The 23,149-nt window shown below is 44.5% G+C and overlaps 1 protein-coding gene across 1 annotated transcript in view; it reads right to left on the bottom strand.

The window, feature by feature from the left end:
• The window catches only part of grin2b (glutamate ionotropic receptor NMDA type subunit 2B), a 200,878-nt gene that overhangs the window by 110,716 nt on the left and 67,013 nt on the right, over positions 1 to 23,149 (bottom strand). Inside the window, exon 3 of the mRNA XM_033013248.1 lies at positions 21,564 to 22,162. Within this exon, the coding sequence (XP_032869139.1) occupies positions 21,564 to 22,162 (599 nt within the window). The remainder of the gene's footprint in view (positions 1 to 21,563; positions 22,163 to 23,149) is intronic.

Here is a 23,149-nt window from a genome sequence, read left to right as displayed (position 1 = left end):
CTGAACGGAAACCTCTGGAAACTTTACGCCCCACCCAAGGTTTCCGTGCGGTTCCCAGAGGTTCCCAGAGGTTTTTGTCAGTCTCCCTACCTTCTTCCACTACCTGCAACCTCCGGCAACCACCTGCAACCTCTGGGAACCGCACGGAAACCTTGGGTGGGCCGCAAAGTCTCCAGAGGTTTCCGTTCAGGTTTCCTAAGTGGGACAGGGGCATTACTTACTTTAAATATTACGCAATCACTAATGCTCCCCATTTGATCCACCTCATTCCTTAACATCAATTCAGCAATGGCACCTCATGCATCAGACAGAAAACTCTGAGAAAATTCTCCTGATCACCTATCCCAAATTTCTCCTTTTCTCCACATAGAGTTCGGTTGGCTTTTTTTTACAGTATTTACTGTCTCACTTAATTTAGGATCCGTTCAAGTATTGCCTTCTTAGTGTCTGCATTTCAGTCATCTGCTGACAACTCTGCTCCCCTAATTTATTCTCAGTATTTGATGACATAACAATGAATAAATAACATATTTGCCTTTTTTATTATTCATCAACTACATACCATCACTAAGAAACTAAAGGACATTGTTTCATTCAGTCAGGATATATTCCTTTTCCAAAATGTTGAAATCTCCCTTACTTGACTCCCAAATAATTCCTGAATTCTGATACTAAGAATCCAATCTTTAGAGCCATGCGTTTGTAATCAGGGTTCCACCATATTCAAACCTATCAAACATAAGAACCACATTATTCATTCACATGCCCACACTTCAAAGCCAACCGAACTCTATTGCATTTTTACAACTTTGTTCTATATACTCTTATTCTCTCCCGGTTCTCCAGCCCTTTGCTGTAATTTTTCATACCAGGCCCAGATGCTAATCCGTTGCACAATCATTCAAACCCTTGACTACAGGATCAGTTAACCAGCTTGTCAGAAAATCGATTCCACCTCACTTCAAGTGCAACCCATCCGTCTTGAAGAAGCCCAGCTGCGTTGGTCCAGGAATTGAAAGTCCTTGCTGTTGCAACATGTGTTAATGACCACATCCTTCTATTTCCACTCTCATTAGTATAAAATAGACAATAGACAATAGACAATAGGTGCAGGAGCAGGCCATTCGGCACCTTCGAGCCAGCACCGCCATTCAATGTGATCATGGCTGATCATCCCCAATCAGTACCCCGTTCCTGCCTTAATAATAATAATAATAATAATGGATGGGATGTATATAGCGCCTTTCTAATACTCAAGGCGCTTTACATCGCATTATTCATTCACTCCTCAGTCACACTCGGTGGTGGTAAGCTACTTCTGTAGCCACAGCTGCCCTGGGGCAGACTGACGGAAGCGTGGCTGCCAATCTGCGCCTACGGCCCCTCCGACCACCACCAATCACTCACACACATTCACACACATTCACACACAGGCAAAGGTGGGTGAAGTGTCTTGCCCAAGGACACAACGACAGTATGCACTCCAAGCGGGATTCGAACCGGCTACCTTCCGGTTGCCAGCCGAACACTTAGCCCATTGTGCCATCTGTCGTCTTCTCCCCATATCCCCTGACTCCGCTATTTTTAAGAGCCCTATCTACCTCTCTCTTGAAAGCATCCAGAGAACCTGCCTCCACCGCCCTCTGAGGCAGAGAATTCCACAGACTCACCAATCTCTGTGAGAAAAAGTGTTTCCTCGTCTCCATTCTAAAAGGCTTACTCCTTATTCTTAAATTGTGGCCTCTGGCTCTGGACTTCCCCAACATCGGGAACATGTTTCCTGCCTCTAGTGTGTCCAAGCCCTTAACAATCTTATATGTTTCAATGAGATCCTCTCTCATCCTTCTAAACTGCAGAGTGTACAAGCCCAGCCGCTCCATTCTCTCAGCATATGACAGTCCCGCCATCCCGGGAATTAACCTTGTAAACCTACGCTGCACTCCCAACAATTACATCCTTAGAGGCCCTGCATGTTAGCTCTCTTTGAGCTGCTTCCTGTCTGGTTTCTAGACCCTCCGTTCCTCCCTACATGGTCACAATTGTTGGTTCTTCTCCGTCACCCCCATAGAACCTCCGACAGCCTGGAATAGCAACACCCAACATCACCATCGCTCATTTGTCCCATCCCTCCAGCTCACTCCACCGTAGTAGTGGTTTTATCTCAAACACTTCACTAGCAACTCATCACTAATATGCAGACAATGCGCAATAAAAGTAGTTTAGAGTTATTTGGAGATACAACGTTGAAGAGCCTTGTGATTGAGGCAGTGCAGCGTAGGTTCACGAGATTGATCCCTGGGATGGCGGGACTGTCATATGAGGAAAGACTGAAAAGACTAGGCTTGTATTCACTGGATGAGGAGGGGATCTTATAGAAACATATAAAATTATAAAAGGACTGGACAAGCTAGATGCAGGAAAATGTTCCCAATGTTGGGCGAGTCCAGAACCAGGGGCCACACAGTCTTAGAATAAAGGGGAGGCCATTTAAGACTGAGGTGAGAAAAAACTTTTTCACCCAGAGAGTTGTGAATTTGTGGAATTCCCTGCCACAGAGGGCAGTGGAGGCCAAATCACTGGATGGATTGAAGAGAGAGTTAGATAGAGCTCTAGGGGCTAGTGGAGTCAAAGGATATGTGGAGAAGGCAGGCACGGGTTATTGATTGGGGACGATCAGCCATGATCACAATGAATGGCGGTGCTGGCTCGAAGGGCCATATGGCCTCCTCCTGCACCTATTTTCTATGTTTCTATGATACTGTCATTCCTTATGTGATTCCAGTTGGTGTTAACTCTTAGAAAGATATAAGGAGAGGTGAACATTCGGTTAAGCCATAGCTGAAATGATGTCTGTGTTCTGGCCGTCTCTGTAGGGAAGATGCAATTGACCAGAGAGGATGCAGAGGAGATTCACCAGGATAGTGCCTGGGATGAAACGTCTCAGAGATGCTGGATAGACTGGGTTTGGTTTCCTTTGCATAAAGGAAGCTGTTAGTGGACACTGATGGTATAGATAATGAACAACCGAAATGACCCCAGCCAGGGGTAATTAAAACTAGAGAACATAGGTGTTTAAGAAGGAACTGCAGATGCTGGAAAATTGAAGGTAGACAAAAGTGCTGGAGAAACTCAACGGGTGCAGCAGCATCTATGGAGCGAAGGGAATAGGAAATAAAGAACATAGGTTTCGGGTTAAGGGTAAGACGTTGAGAGGAGATGTGTGGAAGAACAATTCACTCAGAGGATGGTTGGGATCTGGAACACACTGCCCTGGGAGAATGGAGAAGACAGGGATTCTCATGAAAGCCAAGCACTTGAATCACCAGGGCCTTGAAGGCTATGGACCAAGTGCTGGTAAATGGGATTAGTGTAGTCGGGTATTTGATAGTCAGCATAACCTTGTAGGCCAACTGAGCCATGGGTATATTATTACCAGAATGAAATGCTCCAAATAGTGGAAACCTGAAATAAAACAGAAAATGCTGGAATACTCAGCATGTGAAGCAGCACTTATGGAGAGAGAAGCCAAGAGTTACTATATCCAATTGATTATTTTTCATCAGGATTGATCACTTGGACAATCTGTTCTATCATTCAACAACTGAACAGATCACAAGAGAGGCTGTAACGCTGTTCATTGTGCCTTCAGAATATAAACCGACCCGGACTAGCTTAACTCCCCCGAATTGACTGATTCTCAAGCCTAAGCTCGCAGTGAGTGATTTATTACAGTTCCACTTCTGCTGTCAGCTCAAGAGCTTTTAATGTGGCATTCAGCCAACACAAGCTGCAACGGGAGCGACTGCAATTAGCACTCGGAGTGAACTCCCATGTTGGATTGTGATGCAAGAATCCAAGACTTCTTTTTAACTCAGGGTTTTGGCCCGAAATGTTGCCTATTTCCTTCACTCCATAGATGCTGCTGCACCCGCTGAGTTTCTCCAGCACTTTTGTCTACCTTCGATTTTCCAGCATCTGAGTTTCTCCAGCACTTTTGTCAGAAGGGTTTCGGCCCAAAACGTTGCCTGTTTCCTTCGCTCCATAGATGCTGCCGCACCCGCTGAGTTTCTCCAGCACTTTTGTCTACCTTCGATTTTCCAGCATCTGCAGTTCCTTCTTAAACTGTTCTTTTTAACTCGATTGTTGCAGAAGTCTTGTGTGAGGTGGAGATGGTGAAGGGGTTTCCAATTGTCACGGTTCAAATGGCTTTAATAATAATAATAATAAATTTTATTTAATGTGTAGGAAAGAACTGTAGATGCATGTTTAAATCGAAGGTAGACACAAAATGCTGGAGTAACTCAGCGGGACAGGCAGCATCTCTGGAGAGAAGGAATGGGTGACGTTTCGGGTTGAGACCCTTCTTCAGACTGGGCAGGCAGCATCTCTGGAGAGAAGGAATGGGTGACGTTTCGGGTCGAGACCTTTCTTCAGACTGAAGTCACCCATTCCTTCTCTCCAGAGATGCTGCCTGCCCCGCTGAGTTACTCCAGCATTTTGTGTCCACCTTCCCCATCCAATGTTGCACAACCAAGGACCAATTCTGACTGACGTTGGCTCGGTTATAAAAATTGGCCCGGCTTGCCAAGGTGAACTCACTGTTCTTACTACGAGTTCTTTATCTCCCACTGAGAACAAGCCCCTGGTTTATCGTGCCATTAAAGAAGTGGCTCCCACATGGGAGGGGGAGTTGAAGTGCTGAGCCACAGGGAGATCAGGTTGGTTAATGCGGACCGAGCGGAGGTGTTCGGCGAAACGATCGCCAAGCCCACGCTTGGTCTCACCGATGTAGATCAACTGACATCTAGAGCAGCGGATGCAATAGATGAGGTTGGAGGAGATGCAGGTGAACCTCTGTCGCACCTGGAACGATGGAGTTATAGAATCTGGTGACATCAAAGGAAAGTTAACTCTGACCAAAATGCAAAGGCATGCCGGGAAGTTTGACCTTGCTAGAAGGAGAAAGTATTGCAACTAGCTGCTATTTTCGAGAGAAGCTGTACTTCCGAAGGACAAGTGTAGAGATAAGGAAATCACATCAAACACAGCTGTCCTCACAGACTGAGAGAAAAGACAATTGCTGGCCAACTTGCTTCAGCAGAAGGGTACCTAAAGAGACATTGTAAAGTGATTTCCCGGAGACAAGGGAAGATAAATGGCGTAAAAGAACAATTAACCCTTTGTTCTGCGATGAGAATGATTAATCAGGCTTGTTTTTGAGGTGTATTACTGGATAAGGTTGTAAGGAAATCGTTATCTGTTAAACTGTCATGTCAAAATGTAAATAGAAGCAATTATTTGGAACCGTATATCTGTCTCCGATGATCCTTATCTCCTGGGCTGCAAAGCGAGGGGAGAAAGTAGAGACACTGTACCAGGTCTCCCTAAAAAGTCGACCAGACAGCTGCAGTTAATTCAGAACGCTGCTGCTCGAGTCCTCACTAAGACCAAAAAAGTAGATCACATTACTCCAGTTCTGAGGTCTTTACACTGGCTTCCTGTCTGTCAAAGAATTGATCTCAAAATACTACTGTTGGTTTACAAAGCACTGAACGGTTTAGGGCCAAAATACATTTCTGATCTTCTGCTTAGCTACGAACCACCCAGACCTCTCAGATCGTCTGGGACAGGTCTGCTCTGTGTCCCCAGGGTCAGAACTAAACATGGAGAGGCAGCATTTAGTTTTTATGCACCACATATCTGGAACAAACTCCCAGAAAACTGCAAGTCTGCTGCAACTCTCAGCTCTTTTAAATCTAGACTGAAGGCTTTTCTGTTTGCCGCTGCCTTTCAGTAAACAATACAATTTATTACTTACCTATACTGCACTGTAACTTGGTTTTATTCTATTTTAAATATTTTATTTGATTGCTTTTAATTTTGTAATTATTTTATCTGAATAATCTAATAATCATTTTACATCTAAATGTCATTTCAAATGTGTTTCTTTCCAATGCTTTTAATGTTTTATGTAAAGCACTTTGAATTACCTTGTTGTTGAAAGGTTCTATACAAATAAACTTGCCTTGCCTTACCTTACCAAACTTTAATAAGATCTCAGCTAAAGTAATGTGTGTCATCTGCCAAAGGTGAATCAAAACTCTCAATGGGTAGGAAGGAACTGCGGATGCTGGTTTACACCCAAGGTAGACACAAAATGCTGGAGTAACTCACCGGGACAGGCGGCACCTCTGGATAGAAGGAATGGGTGACATTTCGGGTCTCGACATGAAACATCACCCAAAAACTCGCCTAACTTTTATAAGGAATAGAACCTGTGGATTTCATTGCCTTAGACAGCAGTGGAGGAAATGGACAGATGCTTGATTAGTTTGGGAGTCAGAGGTTATGGGAAAAAGGCAGGAGAATGGGATTGAGAGGGAAAGGTCAGCCATGGTTGAATGGAAGAGTAGATTTTATGGGCCGAATGGCCTGATTCTGTACCCAGAACTTATGAACTAGGAACGTGAGTTGTTTTTAAACGTGCTATACAAATACATTTATTATTAATTATTATTATTACCTGTACCGAGGTACAGTGAAAAGCTCTTGTTGCGTGCTATCCAGTCAGCGGAAAAGCTAGACATGATTACAATCGAAGGTAGACAAAACTGCTGGAGAAACTCAGCGGGTGCAGCAGCATCTATGGAGCGAAGGAAATAGGCTTTTTTATGTTTCGGGCCGAAACTCTTCTTCAGACTGATGTAGGGTGGGGGGGGGAGGGGGGGGGGCGGGGAGAAGAAAGTAAAAAGGAAGAGGAGGAGCCCGAGGGCTGAGGGAGAGCTGAGAAGGGGAGGAGACAGCAAGGGCTACCGGAAATTGGAGAATTCAATGTTAATGCCGCTAGGGTGCAGACTGCCCAAGCGGAATATGAGGTGCTGCTCCTCCAATTTGCGGTGGTGCTCACTCTGGCCATGGAGGAGGCCCAGGGCAGAGAGGTCGGATTCGGAATGGGAGGGGGAGTTGAAGTGCTGAGCCACCGGGAGATCAGGTTAGTTAATGCGGACAGAGCGGATTACAATCGAGCCATCTGCAGTGTACAGATACATGATAAGGGAATAACGTTGAGTGCAAGGTAAAGCCAGCAAAGTCTGATCAAGGATAGTCCGAGTGTCACCAAAGAGGTGGATAGCAGTTCAGCACTCCTCTCTGGTTGAGAACCTTCACAACATTTAAACAGAACTTGGGTGTGGACAAAGAACATGGTCTGTAGGACCCAGTGCTAGGAGGTGGAATCAGGAAGAGAAGCTCTTTTTTGACCAGCATGGATATGGTGGGCTGAATGGCCTGTTATTGTAATGTAAATATTGAATGATTCTTATCCCTTTGCAGTTATGTGTGTTCTATTCACTCTGTAGTCTTGCTGCAAGACTTTGTTTTATTCTACTGCACCTACAACTGCAGTGTCTGCTAGTAATATATCACTAGGATGCACCTTGTATCCTTTATATGCGTTTCATATTGGTGAGTGCATCCTACAGCCTCACTAAGTCTTACACTGCACTTGGGTCGATTATACTGGAACAGGAGGTGGTTGATAGAAATTTTTCTATTCCTTTCAGCGTGCAAAATATGGGTGTTAACGCTGATAAAGAGAGCTCTGGTCCACAGCAACCTAACCATGAATTGTGAGACCGATCTCCCAAACCAATGGGATTAGAAACTAGTGAATGAAGACAAGCATTGACACGGAAGGAGAAGGAATCAGTCGAGACGATGAATAATCAACAGAGCAAGCAAGAATGGATTATGACCAGATATTTGAGGCTGGAAGGAAAAGTAAAGAAAGAAATTTAAAAAAAAAAATGTGGAGTTGTACAGGTTCGAAACCTACTTGACGTCAGAGGTTTTTCCCATGATAGGAACGCCAAGAACAAGAGAGCATAAGTTTATTGAGAGAGAGGAAAGGGTTTAAAGGGCATCTGAGAGGATTCTGAATCTGAGAATCTGAGAAGATTTTGAATGCCCAAAGGTGATGGTGGAGGCGAATACATTAATTGAGGTGTTGAGATAGGCATTTGTATAGACGAGGTGTGGGATACAGTCAGCAGGCCAGGCAGCATCTCTGGAGATGGTCTGAGCAAGGTGTGGGATATGGTTCTAATGCAGGCAAATGATATCAGTGCAGGCAGGTAGGATGGCCAGCATGGACATGATGGGCTGAGTGGCCTGTTTCTGTGCTAGACGACTCTTACGTTTCTCCTTTAGACTCTAGAGATACAGCGTGGAAACAGGCCCTTCGGCCCACCGAGTCCGTGCCGACCAACGATCACCCCGTACACTAGCACTATCCTGCATGCTATAGGGACAATTTATATTATCAGTCTGAAGAAGGGTTTCGGCCAGAAACGTTGCCTATTTCCTTCGCTCCATAGATGCTGCCTCACCCGCTGCGTTTCTCCAGCACTTTTGTCTACCTTCGATTTTCCAGCATCTGCAGTTCCTTCTTAAACTGTTCTTTTTAACTCGATTGTTGCAGAAGTCTTGTGTGAGGTGGAGATGGTGAAGGGGTTTCCAATTGTCACGGGTCAAATGGCTTTAATAATAATAATAATAAATTTTATTTAATGTGTAGGAAAGAACTGTAGATGCATGTTTAAATCGAAGGTAGACACAAAATGCTGGAGTAACTCAGCGGGACAGGCAGCATCTCTGGAGAGAAGGAATGGGTGACGTTTCGGGTTGAGACCCTTCTTCAGACTGGGCAGGCAGCATCTCTGGAGAGAAGGAATGGGTGACGTTTCGGGTCGAGACCTTTCTTCAGACTGAAGTCACCCATTCCTTCTCTCCAGAGATGCTGCCTGCCCCGCTGAGTTACTCCAGCATTTTGTGTCCACCTTCCCCATCCAATGTTGCACAACCAAGGACCAATTCTGACTGACGTTGGCTCGGTTATAAAAATTGGCCCGGCTTGCCAAGGTGAACTCACTGTTCTTACTACGAGTTCTTTATCTCCCACTGAGAACAAGCCCCTGGTTTATCGTGCCATTAAAGAAGTGGCTGTGCCAGTGTGGCATTCCCTCTGCACCGTGCTACAGGTCTCCGCGCTATTAACAAGAAACCTCACTTCTTCGTATTCAATGAAGTGTGGGAACACCCGGGGAAAAACAAACACGGACACGGGGAGAATGTACAGACTCTATACGGACAGCACCTGTAGTCAGGATCGAACCTGGGTCCCTGGCGCTGTAAGGCAGCAACTCTACCGCTACGCCACTGTCCTGCCCCTGTAAGCATACTCTAAGCATAATATAACGTACATCTGCGGCCTAGAGTCGCAGCAAATAGATGACGATACATTTCTACTCATAAGTGATTGCCTGTAACAAAAATATTTGTTGCAGGAATGAGATTGAACAACATAAGTGCTTCCCCCTCTGAGCCTGGTCAACGTTGCAATAATACGCACTCGGCTGCTCAGCCTCATATTGTTCCATTGTGTTTGAGGCATCTGATGCGCAAATCCGACAACTTCGACCCAATATGACGTCAGGCAGATATCCTGATCAGGAAAGACACCTGGACAAGGACACAAAAAGCTGGAGTAACTCAGCGGGACAGGCGGTCGAGACCCTTCATCTTCTTCGGAAGAAGAAGGGTCTCAACCCGAAACATCAACCATTCCTTCTATCATAGAAACATAGAAAATAGGTGCAGGAATAGGCCATTCGGCCCTTCGAGCCTGCACCGCCATTCAATATGATCATGGCTGATCATCCAACTCAGTATCCTGTACCTGCCTTCTCTCCATACCCCCTGATACCTTTAGCCACAAGGGCCACATCTAACTCCCTTTTAAATATAGCCAATGAACTGGCCTCAACTAACTTCTGTGGCAGAGAATTCCACAGATTCACCACTCTCTGTGTGAATTTTTTTTTTCTCATCTCGGTCCTAAAAGATTTCCCCCTTATCCTTAAACTATGACCCCTTGTTCTGGACTTCCCCAACATCGGGAACAATCTTCCTGCACCTAGCCTGTCGAACCCCTTAAGAATGTTGTACGTTTCTATAAGATCCCCCCTCAATCTTCTAAATTCCAGCGAGTATCCAGAGACACCGTCTATCCCGCTGAGTGACTCCAGCATTTTGTGTCTGTCTTCAAAATAAACCAGCATCTGCAGTTCCTTCCTACAGTCTGAAGAAAGGTCTCGACCTGTAACGTCACCCATTCCTTTTGTCCCATGATGCTGCCTGTCCCGCTGAGTTATCCAGCATTTTGTTTAAGAAGGAACTGCAGATGCTGGAAAATCGAAAGCAGACAAAAGTGCTGGAGAAACTCAGCGGGTGTAGCAGCATCTAAGGAGCAAAGGAAATAGACAACGTTTCGTCCCGAAACGTTGCCTATTTCCTTCGCTGAGTTTCCTTCGCTGAGTTTCTCCAGAACTTTTGCCTACTCCAGCATTTTGTCTACCATCGGTGCAAACCAGCATCTGTAGTTCCTCCCTACACAAGAGTCAGACACTGCAGGGTTCCACGTTCCCATGTTGCTCTTCATCATTGAATACGAAGAAGTGTGGTTTCTTGTTAATAGCGCGGAGACCTGTAGCACGGTGCAGAGGGAATGCCACACTGGCACAGCCACTTCTTTAATGGCACGATAAACCAGGGGCTTGTTCTCAGTGGGAGATAAAGAACTCGTAGTAAGAACAGTGAGTTCACCTTGGCAAGCCGGGCCAATTTTTATAACCGAGCCAACGTCAGTCAGAATTGGTCCTTGGTTGTGCAACATTGGATGGGGAAGGTGGACACAAAATGCTGGAGTAACTCAGCGGGGCAGGCAGCATCTCTGGAGAGAAGGAATGGGTAACTTCAGTCTGAAGAAAGGTCTCGACCCGAAACGTCACCAGTCTGCACCCTAGCGGCATTAACATTGAATTCTCCAATTTCCGGAAACCCTTGCTGTCTCCACCCCTTCTCAGCTCTCCCTCAGCCCTCGGGCTCCTCCGCTTCCTTTTTCCTTTCTTCTCCCTGCCCCCCCCCCCACCCAACATCAGTCTGAAGAAGAGTTTCGGCCCGAAACGTTGCCCATTTCCTTCGCTCCATAGATGCTGCTGCACCCGCTGAGTTTCTCCAGCACTTTTGTCTACCTTCTATAACTCCATCTCCTTACTCATAAGCAGTAACTCAGCGGGTCAGGCAGCATCTGTGGAGGGAATGGATAGGGAATGGAGGAGGTGAATGAGATTCAAGAAGGGTCCCGATCCGAACGATCGCCAGTCTTCCCTCCACAAATGCTGCCTGACCTTCCGAGTTTATAGTTTTAGTCTTTAGAGATATGGCAGGGAAATAGACCCTTTGGCCCACCAAGTCCATGCCGACCTTGATCCCCCCCCCTTCTGGGTAAAAGAAGCTGTGGATTGACCCTATCTATTCCTCTCCTGATCTTATACGCCTCTATAAGAGCATCCCCTCCTCCTCCTGGACCAAGGAATAAAGTTTCCGCCCGCTCAACTATTCACACTATGTTACTCCACTATCGCATCCACACCCTACACATTAGGGGCCATTTTACAGGGCCTAATTAAGCTAAAAAGCTACACGTCTTTGGGGGGGTGGCAGGAAACCAGGGCACCAGGAGGAAACCCACGTGGTCACGGGGAGGACGTGCAAACTCCACACACACACAGACAGCACCCGAGGTCAGGATCAAACCCAGGTCTCTGGCAGAGTGAGGCAGCGGCTCTAACAACTGTGCCACTGTGGAGTTATTCCCCCACTACAGCTTGTTCAGAACGCTGTTGCTAGAGTTCTAACAAAGACCAAAACATTTGAGCATATTACACCAATTCTTAAATCCTTACATTGGCTCCCTGTATGTCAGAGAATTGATTTTAAAATCCTGCTGCTCACCTATAAATCACTACATGGTTTAGGGCCAAAGTATATCACTGACATGCTTCCACTATATAAGCCTTCTAGACCGCTAAGATCTTCTGAAACCAATCTGCTAGTGATTCCCAGAGTAAATACAAAACATGGGAAAGCAGGATTTAGTTACTATGCAACAAATAGCTGGAATAAACTTCCTGAAGATTTAAGACTTGCCTCAACTTTGACCACTTTTAAAACAAGACTGAAAACTTTTATGTTTACTTTAGCTTTCAGCTAAAGCTTAACTACATTGCACTTTTAACTTTTGCACTTTTTATACTGCATTTTTAATTTTGCTTTTCTTTTCTTTTAGTTCTTCTATTTTATTTCATTTTATTATTTCATTTATTGTATGACATGTCTTTATGTGAAGCACTTTGAGTCTGCCTCGTGTATGAAATGTGCTATATAAATAAAGTTGCCTTGCCTTGCCTTGCCTTGCCTTTGCCTCATATTACCCGTATCGAAGGACTAACTTAGCCTCAAAAAGATCTTCAATTCAGTTACCCTTTAAACACTGCCAGAACTCCCATATTTAAGATAGAACTTAGTACGGATTAATGCGGGTGTCAGGGGTTACGGGGAAAAGGCAGGAGAATGGGGCTAAGAGGGAGAGATAGATCAGCCATGATTGAATGGCGGAGTAGACTTGATGGGCCGAATGGTCTAATTCTGCTCCTCTCACTTATGGACCCATGAAACCCCATATTAAAAAATCCGAAATCCTTCAATCTGAGAGACACTTTAAATGCATTTAATGTCTGAATTTGACCACATTCACCACGGAGAAGGTTAAGTGTTGTTTTTACAAGAAGCTGCAGTCACTGACTTTTACAGAAACGCTCTTTTGAATACGATAAAGGAGTATAAGAGAGGCGTTACAATCGTAAGGAGCTGTGAAGGAACACAGAGCAGAGACATTAAAGACTACTCCTGGCAGCCATGGATCCCCAAGAGTGGGAACACTCTTTACTTCAACAGCATTACACTGTTTCAAACGCAGTCCACCTTTCAATGGTCTCTAAACTACAAGAACTGTTAAGGGCTTGGACACGCTAGAGGCAGGAAACATGTCTGGGGAGTCCAGAACCAGGGGCCACACACACAGGTTAAGAATAAGGAGTAAGCCATTTAGAACGGAGACGAGGAAACACTTTTTCTCACAGAGAGTGGTGAGTCTGTGGAATTCTCTGCCTCACAGAGGGAGGTGGAGGCCGGTTCTCTGGATGCTTTCAAGAGAGAGCTAGATAGGGCCCTTAAAGATAGCGGAGTCAGGGGATATGGGAAGAAGGCAGGAACGAGGTACTGATTGGGGATGATCAGCCATGATCACATTGAATGAGTGTCAGGGAGGGATAAACTAGAGGTAATGGGAGCTATAGAACAAACTTCCACTCATAATGATTGCCTTCAAAAAAAATTGCCTGCAACAACGAGATTGAACAGCATAAATGCTTTAGATGGACGCAAAATACTGGAGTAACTCAGCAGGTCAGGCAGCATCTCTGGAGAAAAGGAATAGGTCATGTTTCAGGTCGGAAGTCTGAAGAAGGGTTCTGAACTGAAAAATCACCTATTCCTTTTCTCCAGAGATGCTGCCTGACCCGCTGAGTTACTCCACCAATTTGTGTCTGCCTTTGGTGTAAACCAGCATCTGCAGTTCCTTCCTGCACATCACCATCAATCTACATGCTTAGAAATTTACAGTGATTCAACATATCTCTGAATACGCTGACATTTACAAAAGTACCCTGACTGGTTGAATCATGGGCTGGTATGAAAACTGCAGAGAGCGGTGGGCTCAGCCATCACATGCACAGCCATTTATTCATCAGAGTTATAGAGTCATAGAGTGATACAGTGTGGATTTGTGGGATTTAAAAGGGATATCTATATTGATGCTTTTGATGGGGGAGGGCTGTGTCCGCGGTGGCTGAGTCCATCACTCTCTGCACCTTTGTGCGTTCCTGCGTTTTGGAATTGCCGTAACTGGCCACGATTCTACCAGTCAGGGTGCTTTCTGCAGTGCATCTGTATATGTTAGCGTATATATTTGGCAAGAGACAGTACTTCACATTTACAGAAAGCATGATGATGGGGGCGGGGGGACACACGATGACTTCAATCACTCAGCCAACTCTACATCCCGAGAGGGCAGCTGCCTACAGACCCTGCTCCTTGCAATTCTCTTGCATGCACTCACACAGCCTCTCGCAATGCACCTCTGGTTTAACACAGAAACGCAGATCGAACTCTTGGCACTCATTGCTAACTGGGGCACCGATTTTAAGTCGCAGTCGCTGATGCAATTGCTCCGTTTAAATCTTGTGCTGTTCTATTATTTTTTATCGTTTGATCCTGATTCTCAGCACCAGAGCCAGCTTGCTGCCCAAGAAACTCATCAAAAATACTCATCAAAAAGTTTATGGAACTCTCAGTCTGAAGAAGGGTCTCGACCTGAAACGTCACCCATTCCTTCTCTCCAGAGATGCTGCCTGTCCCGCTGAGTTACTCCAGCATTTTTTTGTCTATCTTTGGTGTAAACCAGCATCTGCACTTCCTTCCTACACAATGTACAGTTTATTTGGGGGGGAACAAAAAGCACATTATTGCATATTGTGCATCATGTCGGTGCTTAACTATAATAAAGGAAAATATTCGCACATTATTGTAGCGAAGATAGACACAAAGTGTGTGAGTAACTCAGTGGGACATGCAGCATCTCTAGTGAGATGAATGGGTGACGTTTCAGGTCGAGACCTTCAGCAATGGAACAGACTAAGACTTTTCACTTAATTTAAGCAACTCATTACACAGTAGAGGAACTCACTAGAGGTTGTACCTTACACCAAGGCAATATGCTGCCATTGTAAAGGACTGTGTGCTATTATAATACTAAGTACTGCAGCCATAGGGGACATCGAGACAATGGTCATGGTGCTAAAGGAATATATTGAGGCTATGCAACAAATGGAGTACTATAAGGGAAGCTACTAAGGTTGCATGTTATGTACAAGTAACATTATTGCAATAGTTGGTTTGGGGCATCGTAAGAGCAAGTTCACGTTATAATGAATCAAAATCTGAAAGAGACACGCGGGCACTGGAGTAAAGGGAGGTACTGGGGCATTGCACAAGACATTACTGGAGTAATGCACCAAGTGGAGGGCACACCATGCAATACAGCCATACATCAGCAGAATGAGTATGTACACATTAGGGAGTGATTTAGAGATCCAATATGACACTTTAAACATTTCTTGAGTGCCCTGGGCACGACACTATCAAGGTATGGAAACTGGTTTGATGCCAATCCCCCAGCCTTGTCTCACCCATACCCCACATGCCGAGGATATACTCCTGATGTCCCAATCTATCTTGATCCAGCCTTTGCACTTTTCTTCCACCTGCACTTTCTCTGTAGTTGTAAAAGGGCTGTCTTACGTTGCGAGTTGACACAAGAGGTACCCCAAGTTAAAACTCGTGGTAATAACGTACGGAACTCGTGGACGCAACTTAGAGACTCGTGGCACTAACGGCAGGTACTCGTGAAACTTGTCAACTCTTGAAAAAAATGACATTGTATTCTGCACTCTATTTACTTTCTCTGTTGTACTACCTCATGTATGATCTTATAATCTACATGCAATGTTGTATGGACAGCATGCAGAACAAAGTTTCTCACTATATCTCGGTACGCATGACAATCATAAACCAATACCACTCCAGTCTCCAGTTAGCAACACATTTCCTCAATTACCCTCTCCTCATTCTCCATCCAACTCCTGCACAGAACCCATTATTACAATTCTCTGGTCATCATCTTCATAAGTTATGGGAGCAGAGTTTGGCCATTCGCCCCATCAAGCCCACTCCACCATTCAATCATGGCTGATCTACCCCATTCCCCTGCCTTCTCCCCATAACCCCTGATACAAGTTCAAGTTCAAGTGAGTTTATTGTCATGTGTCCCTGTATAGGACAATGACATTCTTGCTTTGCTTCAGCACACAGAACATAGTAGGCATTGACTACAAAACAGATCAGTGTGTCCATATACCATAATATAAATATATACACACATGAATAAATAAACTGATAAAGTGCAAATAACAGATAATGGGTTATTAATAATCAGAGTTTTGTCCGAGCCAGGTTTAATAGCCAGATGGCTGTGGGGAAGTAGCTATTCCTGAACCTGGTTGTTGCAGTCTTCAGGCTCCTGTACCTTCTACCTGAAGGTAGCAGGGAGATGAGTGTGTGGCCAGGATGGTGTGGGTCTTTGATGATGCTGCCAGCCTTTTTGAGGCAGCGACTGTGATAATCAAGGCCAACCCCAGCCCTCTCTCTCTCCCATTAACCACAGTGAGCTCTCTCTCAACCCCATTCCTGAGTCACCCTTTCTCACCGCACCCCCTTGAGCCCCCAGTACTGGGGTTCTTCCCGAGTTATGAGCCTGACTCTTCCTCATTGCTGCTCCTCTCAATACATAACTCCTCAACCCAGCAGCAGAACACCAGTAACTGGCCACATATCCTCCTCCAGCCACTGGGACTCAGCAGATTCAGTGTGGTACATTCTTGCTTGCAGCAGCATCACAGGCCTGCACACTCAGACAAGCTCACAAACACATTTTACATAAATTCAGCAAGACAGTAAAACAGAACAAAAGACGACTGTAATAAAACAAGGAATTAGTGCAAATCACAATTAGGAGAAACAAAACTAGTCCAAGGACTACGATGAAGATCGACACAAAGTGCTGGAGTAACTTGGCGGGTCAGGCAGCATCTCTGGAGTAAAGGAATAGGTGACGTTTCAGGTAGAGACTCTTCTTCATACTGGAGTCAGTCCATGGAGTACAACACTTCCTCCTTTACATCTTCAGTGCCCAGATTCTTGCTCTTCTGAGAACTTGTGCTGTTCACTTCACTTTCTCCACAGTCTTTGGAACACAGTTCCAAACGACCTTGAAATAAAAATATATCGTCTCACCTCTGTCTCTTCCCCATGCTGCCTTCGGCTGTTGCATATTATCACTGTGCCTGGTGTGACTAGCAAGTAAATTAGGGTCTGACACATTCCCAGCAGAGTTTTATGACCTGCTCCCATTTGTCTACTTGTTCAGGCAGAACTACAATAGAGGAACTCTTGGGCACTGAGCTCCTTTAGTAATCTTCTAAAAAGTCGATTTTTCAGAATCTGTCTTCACCAGCATTTGTTGGTGAAATTGTGGCTTGCTGGGCCATTTCGATGCCAATTACCCTGGTTGATCGAGGGTCATGTGAAGGCTGTGTTGGATATGGATGGCAGCTTGCTTCACTGAAGAATTCAGGCATTTGACTTCGATATTAATGACTGCTTAGTATTCCAGGCTATTTATCTTCATTTGAATTCCACAGCTGCCGTTATGGGATTTGAACTCAGACATCAATGCAGGACCTCTTGATCACTAAACCTCAGATCCTCACGAATTAAAAGACGTTCCTTTAGGAAAGAGATGAGGAGGAATTTCTTTAGTCAGAGGGTGGAGAATCTATGGAATTCATTGCCACAGAGGGCTGTGGGGGCCACGTCAATGGGTGTGTTTAAGACAGAGATAGATAGATTTTTGATTTGTATGGGTCAGGGGTTACGGGGAGAAGGCAGGAGAATGGGGTTAGGAGGGAGAGATGGATCATCCATGATTGAATGGCAGAGTAGACATGATGGGCCGAATGGCCTAATTCTGCTCCTGTCGCTTATGAACTTATAAACTCAACCACTGTCCTACCTCAAGAACACCTGATGTGAGGTTACGAATGCAAGTGTACCCGGGTGCATGTTGCACCTCCCAGGAGGTTGAAGAAGGAGTTTTAATCACAGAGTACAGGAGATAGTTCGACAGCACATATCTCCATCAAGCTCATCATCATTCATTTTTATGCATAAGGTGCGTTTGCTTGAGTTGATGTAATTTAATACATTTATTCCAAATCAGTCACCGGAACTGGACCATTTAGGCCTTTAGTTCAATATCCTCCCGTCTTTGTTGGCTATGTGCCAAGATGTCTTTCCATTTCATTCGATGTCATTGGAAAACCATTCACAGAATCCACCTATTCATTCCTGGATCTGTAATTATTCTCTTTTTACCCTCCGTAACAGTGCCAACATCAATATCTTAATTGCATCAAAGAGTCTAATTCAATGTTTTTGTGGCATAACGATGCCTGGATTTGATTCATGTGTAACATTATCTCATTCAGCTAAAGCGCACGGCAAACTCACCCTCTAGAAACCGATGTTACCATCTGCATTGGTTATTAAAATAAAGGCAGCAAGGTTAACGTCTTGGTAAATTGCCAGTTGAATCTCAACAGCAGAGCTCTTCGAAATATTTTACATAGATACATAGAAAATAGGTGCAGGAGTAGGCCATTTGGCCCTTCAAGCCCTTCAGTGTGATCATGGCTGATCATCCACAATCAATACCCCGTTCCTCCTTCTCCCCATATCCCTTGATTCCACTAGCCCTAAGAGCTCTATCTAACTCTCTTTTGAATGCATCCAGTGAATCGGCCTCCACTGCCTTTTGAGGCAGAGAATTCCACAAATTCACAACTCTCTGGGTGAAAAAGATTTTCCCCAACTCAGTTCTAAATGACCTACCCCTTATTCTTAAACTGTGGCCCCTGGTTCTGGACTCCCCCAACATCGGAAACATGTTTCCTGCATCTAGCGTGTCCAATCCCTTAACAATTTAACATGTTTCTATAAGATACCCTCTCATCCTTCTAAATTCCAGTGAATACAAGCCCAGTCATTCCATTCGTTCATTATATGTCAGTCCCGTCATCCCAGGAATTAACCTGGTAAACCTACGCTGAACTCCCTCAATAGCAAGAATGTCCTTTCACAAGTTACGAGACCAAAATATTTCTATGTTTCTAACATATTATCAGGCAACTGATTCATCCTACTGGAAACAGAGATAAGTGCTGAACTACTATCTACCTCGTTGGTGACCCTCGGACTATCCTTGATCGGACTTTGCTGGCTTTACCATGCACTAAACGTTATCATGTATCTATACATGAGCAGGTCATACGGCCAGCATGCAACAAAATCGTTTCACTGTACCTCGGTACACGTGACAATAAACTAAACTGAACTCACAGGGTCTGATAACTTCATCGAATCTATGTTATGGCACTTGAAGAAAGTTAATGCTCGAACGTAGAACAAATCTTCGCACCGCATTTCTTTTAAACGCTTTAAATGTAAATATATTCCGGGGTGGCCGTGCCCCTTGAATTCTCGACTATATTACACTTGTGTCTTCAATGTCGATTTAAATATTGCAAAATTCATTACACGCGCACAGTTTGAGATTACAGGAGCAGCTACCATTCGACTACACACTTGATGTAACATTCGGCTTGTTCTTACCAGAGCGTGAACCACCCAATTTCGTTTTTTTGTACAAAAAGAAAAGACTGAACATTTGCATTGTCATCCACAAAGAGCAGAATTTGCACTTAGTAAAGTATTAGCTAATTCAACCATGTAAAATCAGTGCCCCGCACAGCCATTGTTACCAGCAATGTTTTGTTACACTTCTGAGTTGCTGGGCTAAAGTTTGGATGAAACGCCATTGAAGTAAAACATTTGTCCTTTCTCTCTTCATAAATCCCACTGGGCCTTTCTGACCAGTTTTGTTCACATTTCAGAATTGGACATTGCTAATAATTTTCTCTTCGTGAAACTAGTTGAATCTGCTGGCAGTTTCATCTGCATTGATAATCACTTTGCAGGAATATTAACGCGTTCAACAACAAATGGAACAAACCATGAGAAATATATTGTAGCAATATTCGTTTAGAATCTGTAGTCAATACTGTGATTGCTAATGACGAGTCTGCATAAGAACCTGGACAATGGAAGTTTCAACGCCAGTTTGTAGCCCTGGAGGTTTTTAGAAGATCAGAACTTGGTTAACGAAGGAAATTAGGTTTGACCAAAATCACAATGTGTGATTGACAGCTGTTAAATTTGACCACATTTGCAAGGCTTCATGGATGAAGTTACTGCTTGAGACATTAACTGCTGTTTTCAAGATTGACCAGACTTAGAAAAGTTATCTGACATAAAATAAACAACAATGAAGGAAACTCACGTCTCAAATAATGAGAGAATACAAAACTATGAATAACATGTTCTACCTGTAGTGAAGATGTATAAAATCCAGCCTCTCTACAGAGGCAATTTACAGTAGACCTCAACAATTCTCACAAGGTGAATGGATTCACGCCTTGCTTCTGAGTGTGCTCACAGATAAGATAATCTGCACCATTTTCTGCAAACCATCGTATTATAAAGTTAATGAAACCAATTATTTAGACGAGCAATTCAGTCTTGGTTATTTCTTACCATTTGTGTCCCAAAGAACAAGGAAAAAATGATGTACAGTCTGCAACATCATTTAATAAAACCCTTTCACTTTGTTGCTGGTTTTGGGCCAGTTTTGGGCCAGTAGTATTGGGCACAGTTCAGAGAGAGTCCCAATGTCTCTGCCACCTGAAACATCAAATATAAAGAGAGACTTGCAACATGAAATCAGGCTTTATGAGAACATTGCAGGCTATCAATTGAATATTGCTGTCAATGTTTAAAAGCATGAAAGGATGAGTCAGACTAGGAGGATTAATTGAGGGGGTCAACATCTACAGTCCATTGGTACAAGATTAAATGTAAGCATGTTAAACTCGAGGGCAGGATAATGTCTTTGCTCAGAGAGATGTGAATCCACTACAGACAGGAGCAAAGTCAACAATGAAGATTAGATTGGATAAGTGGATGAGGAAAGGGACTGAAAGGATACAGAAACACGATTAGAGCTACTTGTTCGATGCACCGACGCAAACTGGTTAGAATTATTACCGGAGCCATACTACAAATGCATATCTCCATTCTCTAACCTGTCTCAGTTGCAGCAAGCTTTTCGGAGATTTCAGCAGGTTCTAGCTGAAGGAATAAGATCGATAGTGTTGGTTTTAGATGGTGGACCAAAAGTCGGCCTCCCAAGCGGTTTATTTCCTTATTGTAATGAGACCTGGTAATAACAGGATTAGCTTTCTACCATGGAAGATCCAGCTTGTAATACTGTGTTGTTCTCACCGGATATACCTTATGGTGCAGTTCACCTATAGCCAGTGGACGTGGCACCATGCACTGGGCCAGACGTCCAGTGATACCCAACACCACTCAAGCCCGAGGGCCACCTTGTAACTTGGTCCTTGTAACAACGTCAGTGAATAACCAGCAACACATCTCAATACATTCCAATAAACAGGCAGGTAGGGGTGGGAGATTGCAACCTTCGCGTGGTCCGCCCTGTTTCGACTAATGCAATCAACTCGACGTGCACAAACAGAAGATCAAATAGAACAAGTTGTCCCACAACTTTAGGCTGTGCACGCCAAACAAAAGAAGAAGAAGAACAGACAGGTACAGAAATTGAGGTATGTAAATACATATTCTACGCAATCATTTCATGATGTTGTATGAACAGTTCATTGGTGTTATTTCCACACAGCGTGGACAGAGCGCTGATATTTGTATTGAACAATGACTATATATATATATATAGGTGTATATATATTGTGGCAAGCTGCAATTCAACGGTGAGATGTTCCGAATCACCTTACCTGTGCAAAGTGTTTGATTGATGGGCCCTTCTTTCCTGCACACTGTAGCAGCTGGTTTTAGGTTCCATAATCTCCCGCCGTTCATCCAACATGCTCGAAGCCGCCGTGGTGATGATAGCGACTCCGTCCCTGACCCGGGCCGGGAGCCCATAGTCCCACTCGTCGTGGGAGACAGAAATTAATCCCGTGGGGAACTCTGGCAGGATGATGTCGGTATTCCCGGTCACAGTGCTCGGCACGATCCATATGTAACCATAGCCCGTCAGGCCGACGGACTCAGCCACTTGGAAAATGTAAGTGGCCTCGTCCTTAGTGCAAAACAGGAGGATGACTGGGCTCTGAAGCTTCTTCAGCTGGTTCTGGATCTTAACCTCGCCGTCGTCCATCGAAACATCCAGAGACATGACCTCCTCCATCTCCCAACCGACAAAGCTGTTCTCAATGGTGCTTCGAATCTTATTGACAAATTCCTGGTACCCCGGGAAGTAACTTGTTACAATGGAAAAAATATACCAGTCGTACTCCTCCATAACGTTCAGCATTACTGAGGCTTGTTGCTCAATGGACGGGCCAAATTGGAAGAACATCGATGAGTCGTCCTACAACACAAACCAGAGCAGAGTTATTGCAACAAACTGCACAACATCCATCATTCTTTTATGTTACACTCGGTCATTTTCTGACCCTATCATTAGGTCAGAAGTGATAGGAGCAGAATTAGACCACTCGGCCCATCAAGTCGACTCTGCCCTTCAATCGTGGCTGATCTATCTCTTCTTCCTCAACCCCATTCTTCTGTCCTTCTCCCCATATCCCCTGACACCCGTACTAATCAAGAATCTATCTATCTCTGCTTTAAAAATATCCATTTACGTGGCCTCCACAGTCTTCTGTGGCAAAGAATTCCACAGATTCACCGCCCTCTGATTAAAGAAATTCCTTCTCATCTCCTTCGTAAAGGAACATACTTCAATTCTGAGGCTATGACCTCTAGTCCTAGACTCTCCCACTAGTGGAAACATCCTCTCCACATCCACTCTATCCAAGCCTTTCACTATTTGGTACGTTTCAATGAGGACCCCACCCCCTCATTCTTCTAAACTCCAGCAAGTACAGGCCCAGTGCCGTTGACCCACCCACTCATTCCTGGGGATCATTCTTGCAAACCTCCTCTGGACCCTCTCCAGGGCCACCACAACCTTCCTCAGATATGGTGCCCAAAATTGCTCGCGATACTCCAAATGTGGCCTGACCAGCGCCTTATAGAGCCTCAGCATTACATCCCTGCTTTTGTATTCCAGACCTCTTGAAATAATAATGCTAAATTAAATAAATTACGAAATGCTAAATGAAATGCAAAATGCTAAATAAATAAATGAAACCATTGCCTTTGATTTTTCCATCCCCCCTATTTCCTCTGGTTTCGTTCTATTAGCAATAATTACTTAGCCTATGTGCCTTTTAAACCTGTAATGTCTTCACCAATTGATTGATTGAAAGATGCAGCAGGGAAACAGGCCCTTCAGCCCATCCCAACCATCGATCACCTACCCGTGCACAATAGTTCTATCCCACTTTCACATGCG

Source organism: Amblyraja radiata, chromosome 38 (assembly GCF_010909765.2).
Source record: "Amblyraja radiata isolate CabotCenter1 chromosome 38, sAmbRad1.1.pri, whole genome shotgun sequence".
In the NCBI taxonomy this organism is placed as follows: domain Eukaryota; kingdom Metazoa; phylum Chordata; class Chondrichthyes; order Rajiformes; family Rajidae; genus Amblyraja; species Amblyraja radiata.
This window is presented reverse-complemented; position numbering and strand designations above follow the sequence as displayed.